The sequence below is a fragment of the Brassica napus genome, chromosome C5, assembly GCF_020379485.1.
Source record: "Brassica napus cultivar Da-Ae chromosome C5, Da-Ae, whole genome shotgun sequence".
NCBI lineage: Eukaryota > Viridiplantae > Streptophyta > Magnoliopsida > Brassicales > Brassicaceae > Brassica > Brassica napus.
In genome coordinates this window covers 4,111,705-4,134,239 of record NC_063448.1, presented here as the reverse complement: position 1 = coordinate 4,134,239, position 22,535 = coordinate 4,111,705, and the positions used below count along the sequence as shown (strand labels likewise).

Here is a 22,535-nt window from a genome sequence, read left to right as displayed (position 1 = left end):
TCATTGTTAGATAATATAATTTTTGTTATTTAAAAAAAATATTTATAATTTTAAAAGTTAACATCGACAAATATTTAAATATTTAGCATATAGATGTATAGTATTACAACATTAAATTATATTTATTTAATTTATATTATCCATAAATTCAATGGATCATCTGTTGTTTAAATCCAATTATTGATAGCCCAATAAAAATTTCTGGTAGACCCAAAATTTAAATGATAAAATTAGATATTAAATGTAACATGACTTTATAGGAATATGTCAATTACATCCATTTTTTAAAAAATACATATGAATCAAAGTTGTCCCTCATTATACTCTTACATGGCCCTTCTAAATAACGCAGATAAAACGGGCCGTTAACTCATCTTAGGCCGTTAAAATGGCGGGTCGATTCGGCGCAAGAAAAAAAAAAAATCGATATGACAATAAACATATAGAGCCAAAAAGACATAGGAACTAGTGTGGTCGTATAAACATTAATCCATCATTTAACCCGACAAAGACAAAAAAATCAAATCTGTCTTAAAAAAAAGTTTCAAAAAATCAAATTGAGTCCCTGGAGATAACTTTTATTACCATCATCGTCCTGTAACTTTCCCCAGATCCTCTTCTGCTCAGGGTTTGTCTAGGTTTCCTATCTACCAGTATCCTCAGATCTCTTAAGGTTCACGTTGCGGTTCGCTCTCGACATTATCAATTATTGCAATCCACCGCCTCAGATTTGGTGATTATATATATTTTTCAAGCTCATTGACCTAATTTTGACTTTTTGGTCAACGCTATTAATCTTGTTTATTGACTCCCACAGCTCTCTTTGTGTGTGTGTTTCTTATCTATCTGCAGGGTTTAAGCTTGTGTGTGACCAAATGAGTTTGCATCTGAGAGGATGAGATATACAAGAACTGGTTCAGGATTTTGATTATCCTGAAACACACAAGTTTTGATAAGAAGGGTGATGTGAGTGTGGCTCCATATGTTAAGGCGTCTTGGATGGTTAATTGGACTGAGCCAGAGAAGTAGGCAGACAAAGACGCTTGATGCTGAGGCTTACGTAGCAGCCAGGGCGGTTAAGCCTGTGCTTATGGTCGACACTGTTCAGGAGATTGCTGTTTATATCCATAGGTTCCATAACCTTGATCTTTTCCAGCAAGGGTATCGTTATTATCTATCACCTTTGCTCAATTGTTTTTAGCTAGCAGCTTTGAGTGTATATTGAATCACCTTTTACTTCTCTTAGATGGTATCAAATAAAGATCAGCATGAGATGGGAGGATGGTGATAACAACAACAACAACTCCTCTGGGATTCCTTCACGAGTTGTTCAGTATGAAGGTAGGTACTCTTCTCTCCATCACCTATTTGTTCTCAATCATTTATCTTTTGTTTATTTAGAGAGTTTCTTTTTTAGAATAAGAATCTATATGCCTTTTGTGGTCACAGCTCTTGATTCAACCTCCAACGACACATCTGGAGTGTGGAAGATAGATGATAAAGACAACAGTTTCTTATCACAGCCCTTCCGCATCAAATACGCTAGGCAGGATGTTCGTCTTTGCATGATGGTCTCTTTCACCATGCCATTGGAAAGATTTGAGGTAAAAGCTTTTTTCTTCTCTTATCTTAGCTGCTGACTTGTTGTTGATCTTAGTGACTAGTAGAAGAGTAAATGAGCAGTTGTGAATGATGCAGGGGTCAGCTACATCTGCTGTTATATTGAGGTTTGAGCTTTTATACTCTCCTATTATAGAGAGTATAGATGCTTTCCATGCAGCAGCGCATGATTTTCGTGTTCCTCCTAAAGCTCTCTCAGGCCTGCATTCTTACTGTCCGGTGCACTTTGATACCTTACACGCGGTTCTTATCGATGTGAGTGTCCACGTCAGTGTCATGAAATCCGCTGCTTACAAACGTCCTGCAGTTTTGTCAAGGTACGCTACTTATAATTGGATTCTGCATCATCAACCATTGTTGAGTTCCACTTTTGCTGAGTTTCATGCATCTCTTCAGTTAATATGGGAGTATGTTTTGTGCAGTGATGCGAGTAATGGTAAAAATTTAGCCAGCGGCAGTGTTCAGTCTTCCAAGAAAGTATGTGCTCTTTCACTATCCTCTCATCATGGCCAAACTCTTCCTTTGATTCAGCAAATTAATTTGTTGCTTTATGCTCATCAAACGAAACTACTCTCAGCTCTTTGCTTTGTAGTAAATGCTTCTTCTTTTTTTCCTTAAAACATTTTCTAATTGATTCCCAACTCTTCAGTTAATTAATAAAATGTTACAAAGTTGCATGATTTGACAAGAACTTTATTTAAGTTATATCCTCTTCTTTCTCTAACAATACTTTTGTTGATTCTTTTGTAACTCACTTGGCTTCTGTTCAGATTGCTTCTGCTGACAAGAAGCTGGTGTCATTCGTTAAATCCCTACTTGAAGCGCGTGACACTTTGCTCCAAGAAATGCAAAGACTAAGCAAGGCAGTTGGTCAAACAATCGACTTGTCTGAGTTTGTATCCACTATGGACAACACTCTTTTACCTGAATCTGCTGAAGATGAAGAAGGCTCAGGACAAGGCAAGCAACAAAACAATCTTGAGGTCCTTGGCTTTATTTTGCAGCAGAGTGTGTACTTTTATCTATTATTTTGTTTCACCATCTTCTGGAATATGAGCTTGTTTCTCCATTTTTTTGACGCAGAAATTGAATAATCCATTTGATTTAGAAAGTGATGACTGGCTTCGTAACTTCTCAAAAGAGCATCTATCTCGCACATTCCACTTACTAGGCACCCAGCTCCATCATCTTTGGAATACCTTTCTGGCGTTTCATCGGTAAGTTATCTTCTGAAAATGAACATAAACTGTATTCTGATCATTGACCTTATTTGTCCTTTCCAGGGAAAATAACACAAAGATCTTGGAATATCTTCGTGACACCTGGAGAAGGGATCGAAGGGCTGAATGGTCAATATGGATGGTGTACTCCAAGGTTGAAATGCCACATCATTTTATTAGTGGGATGTATGATACTTCAAACCACAGTTCGCACAAAAGAGCCACCACAAGTGTGTTGAAACTGAATGATGTAAGTTATAATTTACAGTCTATGTTTCCGAAAGCAAGCTTGGCTCTACTCATCCAATTCTTTTTGCTCTTATGCAGCCTGCGCAAGTTGCAGCCACCCGCGCTGAACTTCACCGTCGAAGCATTGCACAAATGCGGGTTTGTCTTTCAGTGTTTCAGTTAACTGTTGGCTTTCTAAGTTGTAAACATTCATCTGTGACAACTAATGGGTGCAGATAAACAATCGGGGGATACAGGACATGCATATATATGGTGATCCTATGAGAGTTCCCATTGTTATAATTGAGGGCGTCTGGAATGCACCAAAACGTACTTTCAGTGATAGATCCTCCATGAGACATGTTGATAAAATTGATTCTAGCTTACTTAATGACGAGAATGAGTCAAGAACACATAATAATCCACAGCAGAGTGGGCGTGAGCTGAAGATCGTCGTGTTTGTTCATGGTTTCCAGGCAAGTATCTTCTAGATTAATCATTGTACCTTTGCTCAAATTGCTTTTTAACGTTTGCTTATGTGTATTTTTAAATTTGTTGTTTATTCATTGAAGTTGATTTTTTTGTTGGTTACTATAGGGGCATCACTTAGACCTAAGGCTTATCCGGAACCAGTGGCTCATGATTGATCCGAAGATAGAGTGTCTCATGTCTGAATCAAATGAGGAGAAAACACATGGAGATTTCAGGGAAATGGGACAGAGGCTTGCACATGAAGTTGTTTCTTTCTTCAAGAGGAAAATGGATAAACATGCCAAATACGGTCGCTTGAAAAACGTTAAGCTGAGTTTTGTTGGACATTCAATCGGCAATGTCATCATCAGAGCCGCACTAGCAGGTAAAATGCTCTTAGGAATCTCGATAAATTTTCTGTTTTGTGTTCATCATTATATCTTATGTTGTTGCAGATAGTTTGATGGAGCCATACAGGAAGTATCTACACACATATCTATCGCTTTCGGGTCCACACTTGGGTTACCTATACAGTTCAAACTCCTTGTTTAATTCTGGACTTTGGCTCCTGAAGAAGCTGAAGAGCACTCAGGTTATTCATCAGCTTACGCTCACTGATGATCCTGATCTCCAGAACACTTTCTTTTACAAGCTCTGCAAGGTAGATAAAGATCCTAACATTTTCATCAAGTTTTTGTATCAGTTTTGAAACAATTTTTTTTTCTCTGGTTCTAATGTCAGTTTTTGAAACTCTTTGCAGCAAAAGACGCTGGACAGTTTCAAGAATATAATTCTCCTGTCATCTCCTCAGGTACATTCCATTAATACATTTATAAGCAGCGCCGGTTCTGAGCAAAGCCGAATGAAATATTTTGAAGAAAATTACATAGACATTAGCCCACTTTGCGCGAAGAAAAAGTTTTTAGACTCCCAAATTTGTGAAAAAAAAAAATTAGTTGAAATTTTTAATACAAATATCTTGCTAGATTTATTCCTAACTAACGATACTTTTTTTTCATAATAACAGGATGGGTATGTTCCATATCACTCAGCTAGGATCGAGTCGTGCCAACCAGCTTCTTCCGACAACTCAAAAAGAGGCGTTGCTTTCTTGGAGATGCTTAATAACTGTATGGACCAAATACGTGGGCCGACACTAAAAGCTTCTCACCACCAGAGAGTGTTCATGCGCTGCGACGTCAACTTCGACACAACCTTGTATGGTCGTAACCTCAACTCGTTTATCGGTCGAGCTGCTCATATCGAGTTCCTGGAGTCTGATATCTTTGCAAGATTCGTAATGTGGTCATTCCAAGATCTATTCCGCTGACAAAATCTTGCTTACGGATAGTTGTTTCTTATTTTTGGGGATAGAGAAAGATTTAAAACCTGTTGTATAGTAGTAGGAGACAGTTCTTTGGTTAGCTTTATGTTATCTTGTATGTTGCTTACCACAACTCTGGTCTCTGTATTGTTTCAACTTTATTATAGCTTCTAGATTCTCTTCTGGATCGTTAATGGTAATGATTGCTTACAAAAATCAAGTTAAACCACTAACAAAGGTTATGCCATGCTTTGGTCAACCACTAACTCTTTTTTTTTTAACCACAAACTCTCATGAATGCATATTCTTTTTTTAGTGTTTCACTACACTAATCGCATTACATTGTTAAATGCTTTTGAGTTTTCCATTAAATATTGGCTTATTGTGTTGATGCATTCTTTGGATTGAAATGCAAACCAAGGGAACAAAAAAGATGGGTGTGGGGGAAACAGCTTTTTAAATATGAAGTTGTAAGATCAGTCTTGTGGCAATGTGTTAGGTATATGATGAATTAGTTTCTTATCCATATTTTGTAAATAATGCAATTATAAACTGATGGAATTATGATGTTTGTCTGCATTAAGGTTTCTGCATTAAGGTTGTTCTATTACGGGTATTGTGCAACACTTGTTTTTTGACTACGTTATTTCCTCCATCTACTAGAAAATTCAAATGTAAACTATATGTTTTATGCTCTTGTATAAGAAACTTTTGATACACTGCCTTATTGTCTGATAGTAAAGGAATAGAGTGTCATAATTAGAGAATATCTCATATATATACGTCTCTTTTTCCTTAATTCCTTTTTTATATGTTGGTCAAAGTCGGCAACTATAATTCTTGAGCCCACGTACATTTGACAAACTTTTAAGAATCACGGGTGACGGTGTTATCCTTTCATTATTTTAAACCGCTACACGATAATAGTTTTCATTTCATCATCACAAGAACTCAATTTGGATTTGGTTTCGTTTTGAGAAGTCATAACAAACTGATTGCTTGCAGTGTTTGGTAGTCATTATTTTATAAGCCGAATATGCATTTCTTTTAGCCAAGCATAGTGCAACTAGCCGCTAAAAGATTTCATAGTAGTCGCCCTTCCCAAAATTCTACAATTACAAGATATAGTTTAATTCTAATTGTAGAATTTTGGGAAGGGCAACTACTATGATATAGCAACTACAATTACATATAGTTTACATCAGAGAACATTACATTACCTAAGATTTCATAACCAGTACCAGTGAGGGAGAGATTTGGTCCTCAGTCCTCAAATTATTTATTTGCTCTTCACATCACTCTCTTTACTAATCACAATGCCCATCAGTCTACACGGTTCCGCGTCTTCGATCATCTGAACCACACTCCTCATCGTCGGCCTAAGTCCAGGTTGTCTCGCGGTGCAGAGGATTGCAACCCTCAGCATCTTGATCGCATCTTCTCTATACATTTCTCCTATCTTCTTGTCCACAATCTCCATCACACTCTCTTTGCTCTTCAGATTGTTACTAACCCAATTCACTATGTCTTTGCTCTCTCCAAACTCCGCCTCTATCGGTTTTTTCCCCGTGACTAGCTCCATTAACACAACTCCGAAGCTATACACATCGCATTTCTCATTCACTTTCGACGCGTATCCATACTCTGCAACAAGAAGGGCTTTGATGTTAAAAAAATGTAACACCATAACAAACTGATCAATAAGAGTTTAATAAGTCTCTTTACCTGGAGCTATGTAACCGTACGTTCCCGCAACGACATGAGTGGAATCTAGACCACCATTGTTGGTCTGAAGAATCTTGGCAAGACCGAAATCAGCAATCCTAGGCTTAAAGGACTCATCTAGCAATATGTTACTTGATTTTACATCACGGTGAATCACCGGCCGCTCGTATCCGTGATGCAAGTACTCGAGTCCTTTCGCTGCACCAAGAGCGATATCGTACCGTGTTTCCCAACCGAGATTGGACTTCTTGCACGAGTGGAGCTTGTCCCATAAGCTCCCATTAGGCAAATACTCGTATACCAGCAAGCTCGAGTCATCGCTCGTGATGCTACAATAGAGTTTCACCACGTTTAAGTGACGTATTGAGCTTAGTGTTTGCACCTCTGTTTCAAACTCTTTCGATCCGCCTTCCTTTTCGTCGAGAATAGGCATCGCGCTGCTAAAATTCTTCTGAGTAAATGAGTCTGTGCTACTACGTCGAATGTGTTTGACAGCTAGTTCTTTACCATCACCGAGTACTACTCTGTACACATCGCCACATCCTCCTCTACCGATTAAGTTCTCTTCTTTGATCGAATCGATGATATCGTCTTCGGTAAAACTCATCCTACGGAACGACTTTATACTCCAAGATTCACGTCTTAGAGTTCTTTTTTCCTTCTTCTCGCTTTTCTTGAGGTACAAGTAAAACACAAGAGACGCAAGCAAGATCAATAAAACGAAGACTATACACAGCACAAAGACGCGCGTATCTCGATGCGAGCCTGAAGAGTTGATGCACCGGTTAAACGATTTGATCGTCATGCTGCAGAGTCCAGGATTACCATCGAAGCTACCTTTATACGATGACAAACTCTGAGGGACACGACCTGATAACATGTTTTTCGAGAGATCAAGAAGGCTAAGTCTTAGAGACGACAAACTCTCTGGTATTCTCCCAGAGAGCTTGTTGTCCGAAAGATTCAAAGCGTTGAGCGTCGGGAGAGATCCAAGTGTGTGCGGGATCTCTCCCGACAGCGAGTTTTGCGCCATGTTAAGATCACTGAGCATCGAACACGATCCGATCGAGGCCGGTATGTTACCAGAGAAGCCATTACTCTGCATCTTTAAACTGCTAAGTCTCTTAAGCTTCCCAATAGAGCTCGGAATCTTCCCGGAAAACCTGTTATCGTTAAGCTCAACCTTAGTCAAAGCTTCAGCGTCACCTATCTCTTCAGGCAACTCATCAGAGAACTTATTGAACGCTAGATACAACGTTCCGAGCATTTTCGCGTTTTTAATATCAACGGTGATCGGACCTTCGAAGTTGTTAACGGCTAAGTCGATGATCTCGACCTTCGGTAAGCCCCAGAGTCCAGCTGGAACTGTTCCGTTGAGCGAGTTGTCACTAACTCTAAAACGTTCGAGAGTCAAACAGTTGGAGTATGACTCAGGGATGGAGCCTGTGAGATTGTTTTGGAGGAGGAGAAGATCTTTCATCTTCCCTCTCTTGCACATATCCGGAGGAATCGGTCCGGTTAACTGATTCTCAGATGCATCGATGAAATCAAAATCAGAAACTGAACCGAGTTTTTGAGGGAGAGGACCGGTTAAGTTGTTGGTATACAGAGAGAGGTTAACGAGATCTTCGAACTCGCCGAACTCGTGCGGAATCTCGCCGGAGAGTTTGTTTTCGAAGAGCTGTAGCGAGACGAGGTTGGTTAGAGAACGGAGCTCCGTTAAATCGCCTTCTAGATAGTTCATGGAAGCATCCAAGCGAGTCAGATTCGTCAAGCTGCCGAATCCGCGAGGAAACTTCCCGGTCAAGCTGTTGTTGTAAAGCTCTAACTGCCGGAGTTTTGTGAGTTTCACGATCTCGGGAGGGATCTCTCCGGTGAGATCGCTATCGGAGATCTCCAAGTTCCGAAGCTCCGTCAAGTCTCCGATCGCCGGAGGAATTTGCCCCGTGATGCTGCAGTTGGATAAGTAGAGCCACGTCAGACTATTCAGAGAAACAACCTCTTCCGGAAACGGCGTCGTATCGAAGGGATTGTCGCCTAGGCTCAAAACGACAAGTCCTTTCGCGTTTCGTAGCGATTTCCATGGGAAAACGCCCGAGAACGCACTGTTGTTTAGGTACAGATGCTGTAAGTGGCTCAGAGAGGAGAACTCAGGGAAAGTTCCGGAGAAGAGATTGTTGCCGAGATCCAAGTACGTGAGATTCGTGCAGTTGTTCATATCACTGGGGATGGTTCCTGAGAGTGAGTTGAATCCGAGAGAGAGCTTCTCGAGGCTCTTGAGATCGCAGAGAGAAGCGAACGGGAATTGTCCGGATAAGCCTTGGCGTGAGAGGTCAATCTCTGTAACGGAGCTTGTGGAATCGCAGGTTACTCCTGTGAAGCTACAGTGACCGGAGACAGAGTTCAGCTTCCATGAATCTAGAACGCCGGGGTTTGAGTCCAGGAGCGATGATTTGATGTTGAGTAAGACTTGGAGATCGTTGGAGGAGACGAAGGAGAACAGAGAGAAGACGAGGAAGGAGAAGAATCCGAAACTCCGAGACATATCTGTGAGTTTTAGCCGGAGATAAGGCGTGACGGTGGTTGAGTTAAGTGGAAGCTTGTTTTTCACATCGGAAAATTTTGGCCGGCGAGAGAGAGAGAGAGAGAGAGAGAGAGAGAGAGCGAAGAGCGCGAGAATGACTTTGCCGCTTTGAAGTAAAGTTGTTATCTGATGCTGGTATGTGGTAACCATTAAATATTCAAATTTTGCCTTACCGTGTCATTTGTAAATCATTTTTTTTTCCTTTCCTTTTATACTAGGGGCATTGAGCGCGGAGTTGCAAGACATATTTCTTGTTTTATCTCAATATTTGTTAGGGTTATTATAGCTGTGAATTTTGCGTTTTGGATTGATCATTGCTTTTTAAGTTTTTTATTGTTATAGAGTTAGAGTTGTAATGATGTACTGTGTATGCACTGTTCTTTACTCATGAAGGACTAAATTGTGTTAGTAATGTGATTGATATAGTTCGTGTTGTTGCTTGTTGTTGCTTGTTGTGTCACTGAGACTTATTGTTTGTTTGTCTTTTTAATTTGTTACTTGTACTAATGAGATTACATAAATTATATTAAGGTTGTTGAGAGCACTTTTTGTTTCTGGATATTTTTTCTCCAGTTTAGTTGTGTAAGTTGTGTGTATTAAATAATAATTTTTTATTCTTATTAGGTTGGTTATATGTTTTTTTACTTTTAAACTTGTTGTTTTTACCGGACCTTTAAAACAAATATATGAAGACTTGTAGAAATAACTATAAAATGAGTGACAATTAGTATTTAGGTCTTAATGGGTTTTAAACGAATATATGTATTTCTCATAAGAAGACAATAGCGTTGGCATGTTGACATTGAGCACATAAGCTATTTTTATAAAACAATAGGAATGAACAGGTGGAGATGTTGTTGACGTCTTTGTGTCTGTTGGGATTGTCTCATATATCTCCTGGTGTGGCTGTGTTTGTTTCTCTTTGATTTGATGGGTAATATGTAAAAAAAAATCATTGTTAGTTGTATTTATCAGAGTTTGTAACTTACTCTGCTTTTTTGTTTAGGTAATTTCACTGATCTTGGTTGTCGTCTTCATCTTCTTCGTAAACATCTGTGAAAATAAGTTTGTAAATTGTTAAATATTTGGCCGTGTAGTTTATATTTGTTTAGCTGGCTCAATGTATGAGTCGTTGAGTTTTAGTTGAGTTGATTGGTTTGGTATATTTGTTTGAGTTGATGGGTTTGGTATATTTGTTTTGAAGTTTATTTGTAAGATTAGACAAAAAGAGAGGTGATCATTAATGATTCGTCTTTTTTTGGGATTCTAGTTTTTGGTGTTTTGATTGTTTGGGTTATTGTGATTTCTTTTAAACAGTAAAATAAATATTTGTGTAAAATTAGATTGATAAGTAAGGGAGATAAATAGACGACTACAAATCTTGGGTATGAAATATTTTTGTTTATTGATGTTAGCACAATATAGACAGTAATATAAAGGAAATTATGTGTTGATTGTTTCTTACGGATCAATGAGGAGACGGATAACGACTCGAGTTGTTTCTTTGGTGAAGCCAGAGCCCTGGACAGAACGGATTTGCCTAACCACATCTGTGAGTTTAAATATCAGTTATGATATCAAAACATAATATAAACTCAGATGCAATATGATAATATACATGGGAGTTTTAGGTTTGTGTTCGCAATCACTTGGAGATTGTCGAACAGTCTAATATTGACTGAAGATTGATCTCAGGAGCACCCGTGATGACTTCATCAATAATGGTTAGTGAGATGAAACGAATGAAGAATGGATGATCAGTTATCTTGTACATGCTTGAGCACCTAGAAACCTCAAAACGATCGACTTTCACAATGGAACCAGCTTTCAAAGATGGCATATAATGATTAGCACGTCCGACGAGAGTAAACCCATGAATCACGGAATCTGCAAATAATATTATTCAACAAAGAATCAGGAAATAAATTAAAACAATTATGTTAAATAAGTGTTATAGATCGAAGATTAACTTACCTTTTCATCAAGGAAGAGAACCGTGATTCCCACAAACTCCATGTCTTTCTTGAAGTTCAGGGAATCCCAGAAGCGAGGAAGCCACATGCTATGCTTTGACTACTACGACCAAGACGGAGAGATTCGAAGGTTGAGTGACGCCGGGACGCCGGTTTGACGAATTTGAGAGGCAGATAGAAACATTTTCTAGAAGTTGGTTAAATCTAAGAGGAATCAATGAGTTTTGTGGAGATGCAGATTGGGTTCATCAAAGATGAGAATCATATATATAGGATTTATATAGGGGCTACAAATTAGGAACATTTATGATCAAGCGATTTAAGATGTGGACATGAAGAGTTCACCGGTGAAAAAATAGATTACGAACAGACACATGGCGCAACTCTGTAACTCAGACTTGTTTGAGATAGTGATGAAAAGAACCCAAACTCATGTTAAACGACAACAGTTTACAATATGAGAAAACTATAATTGTTGCAAACTTGAGTTTTTTTCCATATAACGTGATGAATCTTATTTAAAAATGAAACCCATAACGCACTTGTAGGCCCGACCCTCAGAGGAAGCCGAAGAAGCAAGAGCTTCCGACCTTCATACATATATATTAGATTCGACCATCAATGTACAAAGTATCATTTAGCTTAGTGGTATAAATGTTGGTGTTTATATTTCAATAACCCGGGTTTGAGCCATGAACTTGATATTTTTTCATACTTTTTAAAAGTGGGATCCACAAAATGCTGATGTGTCGCGTTGAGGAGTGTAGCGTTGAGGAGTGAGCAAAAACTCATCTATTATAATATAGATTTGTTTACTTAACAATGGCGTCATGGTAAATTTGTAATAATATATGGCGCTGTGCCGCTGTCACAGTAAATGTGTGGAATTAATAGGCATTTTGATAGATACTTTGTAAGAGCATCTAAAAAAAACTTTTTTTTGTCATCAAAAAAAAATAAAAATATAAAAATTTCTAAGTATTCTTATCCAAAAGTAAAATTTCAAAATTAACTTCAAAATTATTTGTATTTTGCATTATGATCCTTATATTTATCATAATTAATGTAAATCCATAAAACGTTTATAAATAACTAACACACATATAAAAATATTACAGCAATATTAATTAATAAAATCTTACAGTAAAATATAAAATTATAAATAGAATACATAATTAAATATTAAACTACAAGCAAATACCATATTATTCCATAAAATTATTTCCGTAATGCTTCATCTTCGGTTACAAAAAAAAAATTTGGACAATATTTTGGAGATTCTAGAGGTTCCTGAACAAATTTAACAGACTATTAGAGGTGTTGTAATATTGAAATTTGTGTAATAATTATGTATTCATGTATCTTTTTAAAATTGTTTTTATTAGGTTTCTTTTGTAGTATTTTTTTTCTAATTATAGTTTAAAATTATTATATATCTTATTTTAAATTTTTTATTTAATTTTATGAGTAAAACTTGAATTTATAAAAATAAATTTAAAATAACTATGAGAAATAAAATTTTTAAAGATTAAAACGATAAAAGAGAAAATACTTAATAACCATAAATGAGATGTGTAATTAATTATAAGTTCCAAAATGCAAATGAAAAGATGAAACTTCAAATTTGAAGTTTCACTTCTCAAAACTTCAAATTTGAAATTTTACTCATCAAAACTCTAAATTTGAAGTTTTGAAGTTCATTAAAAACTCTATATTTAAAGTTATAGAGTTTCTTCTGAAGATGCTTTAAGTTCATATTTGTTATGGGATATATATTGTTTTGGATTTCGTTGAAATCTTTAAATTGAACGAAATTTAAAAATATTAACGAAATTCATATACAAAACTGAAACCCATGTTCATGGGAGTAGGATCATATTCTACTCAATAGACTATTGACTAAGCAAACATTTTGTTATAGTTTATTTTGAAAATCTTGTTCAGAAACACCTATAATATGTTATGGAAATGGAGACCAGTATTAATGTATTAGTGTTTTTCATAATGAAGCAACGTCAACTGACAAAACTAAACTAAAAAACATTATGCCAAATATATATTAACAAAATGAAAACTTAACTATAAACAAAACCAAATGGAACCAAAATTACATTCAAGAGTCTCCTATACTAATTTGTATTGTATAGACAAATTCGTCCATGGGCCATTGTTTCCCAATTATTTTGGTTTGTTGATTTGTTTTAGGTTAATTAAGTATTTAGTTATTCTAGAAAGCATGTAGGATTAACTTTAATCAACTGTTAATGCATCGCCATTTACACCAGTTGCAACTACATGCCTTTTGCAAAGTTAATTAGGAAGTAGTTACAATGTCGCAAGACTTATAATCCTTTACTTAAACCAAATGACTATATTTTATTTGAAATGAAATTTCATTCTAGAACTTTAGATTAGATCACCAAATTTAAACCAACTTTATAAGTTACACATAATAGAATTTGCAAATTAGTACTTAAGACGGAATCATATAACATTTTTTGATTCAATATTTAGGAAATATATATATATATAACTTTTGTCCAAAAATTCACAATCAGAAAATATATTTATATTATATAACAAATGTACTAAAAGTACTATATACCTAGTAATTTAATTATGCTGCTTCATAATTTCATGTTCATATATATAGTCTTGACGGACTCTTTTTGGTGCTCTTCCTTTTCCGACATAAAACACTAAAATAAATAGTAATTATATATTTTTGTTAATATATGGACGAGTAAGAAAATGAGAGATTGATTAAATTGGTCATATTCTGATCAAGTTGAAGACAATTAATGATTGATTCCACGCCAGCAGACACCAGTGAGTGCAAACAAGAACATGTGTTTCAAATCTTTGAAAATTTGCAAGGGAAAACTTTTTCTGCTATTGTTTTCTATGCCATTATTGAGTTTATGTGACTTAAGTGTAAGTGATGTAACTAGGGATGGATATTATAAGATAGTATAATTTAGGTGTCAAACTAGCGCTTAAGCTAAATACTAAAAGGACCTATGATATAATAGAGTAAAAGGATGGTTTTGACTATCGCAGTCTAATGACTAATGTTCTCAAGGTGGTGTTTATATAATGTGTGTAACCGGCACGTTCGAATAAGTTTGGTTTGGGTTATTGGGTAGTTGCACGAACACATGTGTATACCGTCTGGAATTAATGAACTGTGATACCATGCGCATATATTACTTTTTGGGGCCAGTGTGCACGCACATTACGAGAAAATGTACTTATCAACAAATACAAGGTGGACGTCACATAACTTTTTGTGATATAAAATTTTTGAAGTACCTTTTTAAAGTAAAAATCTTGAAATATATATATATATATAAGCTAATTGTTTTGTTTCATTCAAAAAAGTAATTACTTTATTTCTTTTAGCTAAAGCTAGAAAGGTTATGACTTAAAGAAAAACTCCCCACTTATGTAATCCGAAGGCGACTAAAGTAGAAGCAATGGCCAATAGTGAATGCTTACAACAACCCAATTCTTATCAAAAAGGAATGCAATGTAAACATGACATAAAGTGGAGAGTCGTCTTTCTTTTCTCGTCAAAAAGATTTTATCACATATGAGGATAACACATTATGATAAGAGAGCACAAAAGGCTGGAATCGCTTGGATCATCTCGGACGGGAACGGAACGCAACTCAATCAAGGATCTTCTAACCTCGCATCGATCACCTCACCACTAGTAGCGGAAGCAATTGCTCTCCGATCTGGTCTCCTCTCTGTAGTGGAACTTGGGCATCAAAAATTCAAAGCTTTCTCTGACAATTTAACGCTCATCGGAACTATCAACAACGACATGCAGGTAAAAGAGATATTTGGTATTGTTAACGATATCCAAAGGATCTCTTCTGTTTTTGTCGAGATATCATTCTCTCATCTTTCCCGATCGCTAAATGTCGAAGCGGATCGTTTAGCAAAACTATCTCTGCGTTCTTCTCTTGTAACAGACCCGTTATTGGGTTAAAATACTTTGGGCCCGAGATCTTCTTTTTCTAATTAATGAGCAAGTGTTACAAAAAAAAAAAGGATAACACATTATGGGATTTTTAACATATCCAAAATGTAGTGCTTGCGATACCGGGCTAACTGCAATCATTGACATAACTTATGTGATTTATTGGGATTTAATTTCTTACCGTCGTTGAGAGTATATCCCCAATTCTCATTCTCGTAGTGTTTTGAACAAGACATCAACACATTATACTTAACAATTTCGGTACTGTAATAGTGTAATCGAAACTTATTTCATGGTTGTATAAAAATGGTTAAATTCGACAGTATTTTATAGACGTAAATCTTTTTCGTAATAGCAGGTCACATTTATTAATTAATGAGTAGGAGGTGTAAAATGTATCCTTCTTCTAGAAAGGATTGAACTATATATTGAAGTGCGAAACCCGCCATATTTGACTGTGAATGAGAGAGTTCTTTCCGTTGAGTTGGCAACACCACGTTTTTTTTACTTCTTTTATATCACAAGATAAGACCGATCTCTCCAAATCCAACAGATACTGAGGTCCCATATGTATTTGTATTTTTTTTGTTATGAAATTACACCAACGTGTTTTTAATATTCCCTCTAGCTCAACAAAGTTTAGTCATGCTTGAATAAGTTTTCAGTTTTTGCTTATAATCCATTTGTTTACAGATTTGACGACACCAGAAAAACAATTACTTGTACTATTGTACACACAAAAGTATGATCAATCTTGCTAATGATATATCATATCATGCCTATTACTATAGTTTATTATATATCCTACTCTGATGCCTTCTCTTGAACTATTTCAGGAAAAAGAACTTGTAAAATTTTCAGAAATTTCAGCATCCGTTACAAACTCTCCATTGGTAGACATGGTATCACTTTAATTTACAAGTACGTGGTTAAGTGGTAAAACCTTAGGTAGACAACAAAGAAACAGAGAAGAACCCGATTTGGGGGGTTCCAACATATACCTCACAACAAACTGAATGATGTGTTATTATTTCGTTGGGTAAACTTCTATTGCTCCTCGTGGACACAAGGATCATAGCCCTGAAGCAGAGGGAGTTAGGTCCTAGACGCTGCAGCTAAGTTAGTCACACGAGAAGAAGGCCACTGCACGAATTCAGCAAGGATCACACAATAAGTGGTGCATCTCCTTGCCAATCTTCCACCATGCCTTCACACACCACTCTTTATGCGTTCCTTCGCTAAGTCTCGTCTATTTTGCATTAACAAGATTTATTAATCAGTGACAATTTTTAAGTGCTTGGCTATACGTTTGGTAACACAAGAAAAAGGGGGAACTGCGACATACTTTATAGCAAAAAAAGAGAGGATGTTATGGGAGAGGGATGGGCTTCTGAATCCTTGTTCGGGGAATAGCCAAGATGGCTACAATTCCGCCAATGAAACCTGCAGCTGCTCCAACTGCAAGTGCTGGTGAGTTCCCACCGCCAAATAGTTGGTCCCATGGGCCACTGCCAACAGACACAATCACCTGCATACACATCCCATTGTTAGTTAACCACAGTGATTTAAACAATAGAACTAAGTTTGATGTCAAAAAATCATAAACAACATAGGAAATACATGCATCAGTCGGCAGCACTAGGAAAGTAAACAAAAAAATATCCTATTACTTGTCATAACTAACTAAAACAAATAAATGGATTTTTACTAATGACAACTAAAGAAAGAATCCATTTGCTTCACTAATGCATGGTTATGGTCCTTATGGACTCCCTTCAAACAAGAATATACTTGTGTCAAATAAATTTAAAAGGATGGTTGAACGGAGCATACCTGTGGGATGACTATAGCCAAATTCAGTACACCCAAGGATAAGCCTGACACAACAGCGTTCGATAAGAAACACCACTCATTTGTAGAATTGAAGTAATGATAAGAACATTAAAATGATGCACACCTTGACCTAGGCCCAAGGACTCAATACGTATGGAAATCAACGCATATGGAACACTGTACGTTATCTGCGTAAGAGTAACAATAGCATCAGTAAAAGCTATAAGAATAAATAAATTCCACAATGTGGACAAGGAGGAGCAGGAAAAATATCAATGTAAAAGTGTCATGCATTGCAGGAATAACTTACTGCCAACGGGATGCCCAAAATTGTAAAGATCAATACAGCAGCAATTACGATCCCAGCAGGCGGTTGTTCATGGCCAATGTAGCCAATATGATACGCAACAAACGAGGTAGCGATCATCGCAAGAAAGCAAATAGCCATAATGATGTTCGATATCCCCCAAATAAAACCAGCTCCCCACTTTCTGCAAAGTTTCTCCATGAGCACCGAAGTGATCCCAAGAAAAACAGAATTCAACATCAAACCAAGCGCACCCATACTCACACCAGCACTATACGAAGCGCCTTGGTTCGGTTCACCACCGTAGATCTCTCTACCCATCCAATCAGTATCAAACAAAATAAACGGAAACCAACCAATCCACGTCAGAGCTGTAACAAGCAAAATTATCCAAACACTTCCTGGAAAATATTTGAAAGTGCCTAGTATCTCAGTAAGGAAAGCTTCATCTGTTCCACTGGATTGCCCATGTGCGTCAGAGGCCTGTGCCCCAAGAGGCACCTCATGAGCCGCTGAGATACTCAAGATGGTAGTTATTGCGATAAAGACCACGTCTATGTAGAACGCAGACTTGAGATTGGCGCATTCCACATTGCATGCAACGGTCTTGGTGAAAGGGAAGACCTTGTACCAACCATTGTATGATCCAGTAGCGTAGCCAAGAATATTGCCAACAGCCATGAAGAGAGAGAAGTAGCCGTTTGCTACTCGTGTTCTGCGATTATCATTCTCTGAAAAGAAACAGATTAGACAAGAAGTAAACCAAAACAGAGGACATTTTTGCAATGTTCAAAAAAATGCTAGACAGTAATTAACCGTTTTATTGATTATACCTATTTTTTGAATGCATAACTGATAATTTTTTTAATTATCTTTCAAAAATAAACAGATTAGACAAGAAGTAAACCAAAACAGAGTTTTTTTTTTTTTTTTTTGCAATGTCCAAGAAATCCCTAGGCAGTAATTAAGCATTATATAGGTGATTATTGATTATGCGGGCGCCTGAACCTATTTTTTTGAACGTACAGACTGAGTTTTGACCTAAATCCGATAATTAGCAGCTTAAACCAATTTTTAGAACACTGTTTTTTTGTAATAAATTTTTTTTTGATAAGTATATAATAATAACATTAATACCTAATAGTGTCCTAGAATCATAAAGTTGTGCACATTCCATGTTTTGCATGTGACAAGAATCTCCAAAATCACACAGGTTAATTAGAACACAAAGAGGCAGAGATTACCAGTAAGATCAGCGAGGAGGGCTCTACAAGGACCCTGAGTCATGTTATTAGCAACATCAAGGATCCAAAACCCTAACACGAAAGCAACAATCGCCCTCGGCTTAATCCTCCCTTCTCTATCCCCAAACGCCCACCCGATATCCGCCGCGTGTCCAATAATCAAAACCGAGATCGCGATCGCCACAGCTCCGGCGACGATAAACGGTCTCCGGCGACCGTACTTGCTCTTACACCTGTCGCTACTGTGGCCAACGAGAGGTTGCACGAACAAGCCAGAGAGCGGACCGCAGAGCCAGATCACGCTGGCCCAAGCGTGCGGGATCCCTAGCTCCTGCACGTAAGGAGTGAGGAGCGAGAGCTGAAGCGCCCAGCCGAACTGGATCCCGCACGCGACGGAAGCTACGCGGAGAAGCACACGCTTCGAGACCTTTGATCGAGGTGCCACGGCGGGACGAGAAGGATTAGGCGGTCGTGGCAGAGGTGGGCGGTTGCGTGTCGGTCGGTGGTGGCGAGGTTGATCGGAAGTAGACATCTCACACACACACACACTCTCTCTCTCTCTGTTTCTTTTTTCAACCGAATCTCACACTTGTTTGAGAGTAAAGCTAAGTGGTGGAGAAAAAGGTGGCAACTAAACTATCATTGGACTAATAAACATCATGTGGTCTGGGGTTGTCTTAGAATCTACTTCTAAAATTAGGTTCGTTTTTCAATTATTTTAAATTTAGTGAGGCCATTTTGTAAATAATAAAAGTATTATCCTGAAAGAAGGCACGCAAAAAGAGGAAAATGGCATTCGTCAGTTTCCACTTTCGGCGTTCACTATACGTAGGCACAAGAGCGACGTCAAGTATTCTGTTTATTTCTCTTTTTTGTGCAAAAGCTGAACCAAACGATTGAGTTCGAGGTGGCAGTGTGAACCGTACACGTGCATGATTTATCCCTTGACGGCTTTACGTAAGTGGCAGTGTGAACCGTACACGTGCATGATTTATCCCTTTACGGCTTTACGTTACGGCTTAAGCGTATAACACGAGAGGGTGCAACATTTAACCAATCCCCACTCTAACATAGCAACATCTTTTTTATCTTTAGACTACGTTATTTTTCGTTGCTCATGCATACATATGCTATAATAATAATTGATTGCTATTTACTTTTAATTTTAAATTAATTTTTAATTTATATGCATCATTTATATTAATAATATTATATTATTTTAATTATACATATGATTTTATATATGTTATATCTAATCAGTTTTGTTGTTTTTATAGTCAATTTAGTTATCATTGGATAAATTGGATTGCATCTCTAAATTCATCTGTAATATTTTTTATCCTAAATATATTAAATTTTTTGACTAATTTTTTATTTGCATTTAGGTGGTTGTTGTCTTAGATATGTAAATATATTTTATGAATATTATGCATAATTTAAGATATACTGTTCTTAAAATGAAATAAAAATAAACTAAAGTGTATGATTCCAAAGTACATAAATTAATATAATGATAATATCCTAAAGTTTCATGCATATATATAAATTTTACAAAAGAACTAAATTGTAACAGTTGGTTAATATTTTATTTTTATTTTTAATATTTTTTGAGTTGTCCTATGATTTATATTTATAAAATAAATTACTATTCTTATAAAATTATATATTCTATCATAGTTAAATCTATGATTTTAGATATAAGTTTGATTAGTCGAGTCATTCATTTTGTGAGTATATTGAATTACATATATTCTTTAAAATTCAAAATGAAGTATAATTATTTTTTATTATAATTAATTCAAATCAAATAAATTTTGTTTATCATTTAAATGTGCATGTATTTTCATAATTTTTATCAAATTATATGTTGATGTTTAAAAAAAAAAAAGAAAATAAAGCGATGATCAATAGGAAGTTACAATAATTAAAATATTTTATAAATTCTAAATAACTCTATGGCTATGATTTATTGAATGGAAACTGAAATTTATTTTAAGTAATCTTAAAAATGAGAATTCTGATTTGTTTTGGTGTTTTGATTATGTTTATATTAAGTTTCACAAACATAAAAATATAAAATATGAAAGAAAATTTAATATTAAGAAAATAAATAACTTTAATAATGATAAAATATAATATATGTACCTCATTAAACTATTTTGTAACTATTTGATCAAACGATATTTATTTTTAAATTATTTTTTAGTTTTTTTTTTAATATCTCTTAAAAATAAGCAGTAAACAAAATTATGATTGTATTTGAAAATAATATTATATAAGTAAAATATAATTTATCGATATTGTTTTGCTGTAATTGAAATATATTATAGTAAACTAAATATGTGAAAAATAAATAAAACATTTAAATAATACTAATTATAAACTATTTTTAGTCAATTAAACATATATAAGTTTATGTTACTTAATTATTTTATGTAATCATCTAAGAAAATAGATAGATATATTAAAATATTTCTAGTACTTTGAATGTTTTTGTATTGTTTAAAATTTTTTTAAAAGAAATAATATTTATTTTTCTAATATCAAGATTATATGTGTAAATTATTTTTAATGAAATCACATTATGTACAAATTTATATTTTCATCTAAGAAAATATAGATATAAAGAAAGTATTTTATTACTTCAAAAGTATATTTTATGTTATTTAAAAATATTTTTTAAATGTAATATTACTATTTTGTGAACTTCCCTTTTTATGAAATCATATTATATATACATATTTTTTTCAATTTGTTTTTTTTTTAACTTTGTAAAAAAATTATTTTTTTATTATATGTATATGTTTTTTGGAAAATTTTAAAAAGGAAATTAATTAAAAAAAATAATAGTATTTTAAATGTAATATTTTAATTCATTAATAGTATTAATGTAATCAACTACCGTGAGAGTTAACGTGAGAGTGACACATAGAAAATTGACTTGTCAAATAATATCATAGAGATTTCGTTTTAATACTTTAATAGCTTTACGTGAGTATCCTACTTTTACTTAAGTTAGGGGAAATTTTATGGTTGTACTGGTTCAAAATAAATCAACGAGTTGAGCAATTTTACTCGAGAAATATGGATCTTACAAAAAATACCAAACTTATATTCTCCATTTGCTAAATACTTTTTTTTTTAAATTATTCAGTTCTTTTTTTTACAAGAAAAATGAAGGATAACCGAGACTTCTAGTTTTGACGGTAAAAAGTTTACAGTTGTGAGTTTCGTCACCCAGGTTTGAATTTCGGCCACTGAAAAATTTACATGCGGAACCTCAGTGTCCGAAACCGAAAATTGTTCACGGAGACCCATATGGTGACCAGTGCAAGCTAGGTCTTTGGTCGCTTCGGTTTGTAGTCCGGCCCATTTCGGTGCATACTCGGTTATAAAAAAAATGAAGGTAGCATACAATGAAGGGCCAACAATATGTGAACAAAACTCTTCTGAGCCTTACTGGTGAGCTTCCATAACTCAGATAAGAAATACAAAACCATACACAAGAATGCCCTTTTGTCTTCTTAAACAGTGTTGGGCTTTAGATGTATATTCTTCACTTCCCAAAAAAAAAAATCAAAATCAAACAAATATTAAAAGTTGAATATGAGCCGTCCACATGGGATTGAAAAATCAACCAATCATGATTCAATGTTTTGCCACGTCATAACTGATTTTGGATATTAGGCTTCGAATAACTTCTGATCTGTCAAGATAATCTTAACTAGACCTTCACCCGCGCGTCAGCGCGGATATGAATTTTTGGTTTTTGGTTATTTATTTAACTAAATGATATATTTGTAATATTTGATGTATTATATTCACCAAGTAAATAATTTTTTGGTATCTTAAACCATCCATATATGACGAATATTCGATATCATATAAAAAATTGAACAAATAGACATAATTAGAGAATTGTAGACGATATATAAAAAAAATGGTTATTAATGTAAAATATGAAGAAATATTATATTATGACTTAGTATGACATAAAAGATTATAAATTAGTTATACA

The 22,535-nt window shown here is 35.3% G+C and overlaps 3 protein-coding genes across 4 annotated transcripts; 1 reads left to right on the top strand and 2 right to left on the bottom strand.

Annotated features, from left to right (window-relative positions):
• The first annotated feature begins 488 nt into the window (after positions 1-488).
• On the top strand, positions 489-5,063 carry LOC106401593 (protein FAM135B). 2 transcript variants are annotated; one of them, XM_013842130.3, is made up of 15 exons: positions 489-733; positions 853-1,161; positions 1,247-1,341; positions 1,450-1,604; positions 1,699-1,937; positions 2,043-2,097; positions 2,391-2,603; positions 2,704-2,837; positions 2,904-3,090; positions 3,168-3,227; positions 3,305-3,544; positions 3,666-3,924; positions 3,995-4,200; positions 4,300-4,350; positions 4,567-5,063. In XM_013842130.3, exons 2-15 carry the CDS (start codon positions 983-985, stop codon positions 4,867-4,869), a joined length of 2,376 nt encoding a protein of 791 aa, XP_013697584.1. In that variant the 5' UTR covers positions 489-733; positions 853-982; the 3' UTR covers positions 4,870-5,063. The 2 variants fall into 2 exon arrangements, with proteins under 2 accessions (XP_013697584.1, XP_048613899.1); XM_048757942.1 differs by lacking the exons at positions 489-733; positions 853-1,161; positions 1,247-1,341 and having other exon boundaries at positions 1,684-1,937.
• A 795-nt stretch (positions 5,064-5,858) lies between these two features.
• On the bottom strand, positions 5,859-9,320 carry LOC106401371 (receptor-like protein kinase 7). The gene is made up of 2 exons (XM_013841876.3): positions 6,589-9,320; positions 5,859-6,507 (listed from the first exon to the last, which is right to left on the bottom strand). Exons 1-2 carry the CDS (start codon positions 9,131-9,133, stop codon positions 6,143-6,145), a joined length of 2,910 nt encoding a protein of 969 aa, XP_013697330.2. The 5' UTR covers positions 9,134-9,320; the 3' UTR covers positions 5,859-6,142.
• Positions 9,321-15,963: 6,643 nt separating this feature from the next.
• Positions 15,964-19,145, bottom strand: LOC106402293 (sucrose transport protein SUC4). Its single transcript, XM_013842999.3, has 6 exons — positions 18,518-19,145; positions 17,277-18,004; positions 17,091-17,154; positions 16,967-17,010; positions 16,479-16,661; positions 15,964-16,382 (listed from the first exon to the last, which is right to left on the bottom strand). Exons 1-5 carry the CDS (start codon positions 19,047-19,049, stop codon positions 16,503-16,505), a joined length of 1,527 nt encoding a protein of 508 aa, XP_013698453.1. The 5' UTR covers positions 19,050-19,145; the 3' UTR covers positions 15,964-16,382; positions 16,479-16,502.
• Positions 19,146-22,535: the final 3,390 nt, after the last annotated feature.

Excerpts from the sequence above, each read along its gene's own strand:
- LOC106401593 (XM_013842130.3), top strand. The coding sequence starts at position 983 with ATGTTAAGGCGTCTTGGATGGTTAATTGGACTGAGCCAGAGAAGTAGG. Across the intron at positions 1,342-1,449 it reads ACGAGTTGTTCAGTATGAAG|CTCTTGATTCAACCTCCAAC; the intron begins GTAGGTACTCTT and ends TTGTGGTCACAG. Across the intron at positions 2,604-2,703 it reads AGCAACAAAACAATCTTGAG|AAATTGAATAATCCATTTGA; the intron begins GTCCTTGGCTTT and ends TTTTTGACGCAG.
- LOC106401371 (XM_013841876.3), bottom strand. The coding sequence starts at position 9,133 with ATGTCTCGGAGTTTCGGATTCTTCTCCTTCCTCGTCTTCTCTCTGTTC. Across the intron at positions 6,508-6,588 it reads GTACGGTTACATAGCTCCAG|AGTATGGATACGCGTCGAAA; the intron begins GTAAAGAGACTT and ends TTCTTGTTGCAG.
- LOC106402293 (XM_013842999.3), bottom strand. The coding sequence starts at position 19,049 with ATGTCTACTTCCGATCAACCTCGCCACCACCGACCGACACGCAACCGC. Across the intron at positions 18,005-18,517 it reads CCTCCTCGCTGATCTTACTG|AGAATGATAATCGCAGAACA; the intron begins GTAATCTCTGCC and ends GTTTCTTTTCAG. Across the intron at positions 16,662-16,966 it reads TGGCTATAGTCATCCCACAG|GTGATTGTGTCTGTTGGCAG; the intron begins GTATGCTCCGTT and ends ATGTGTATGCAG.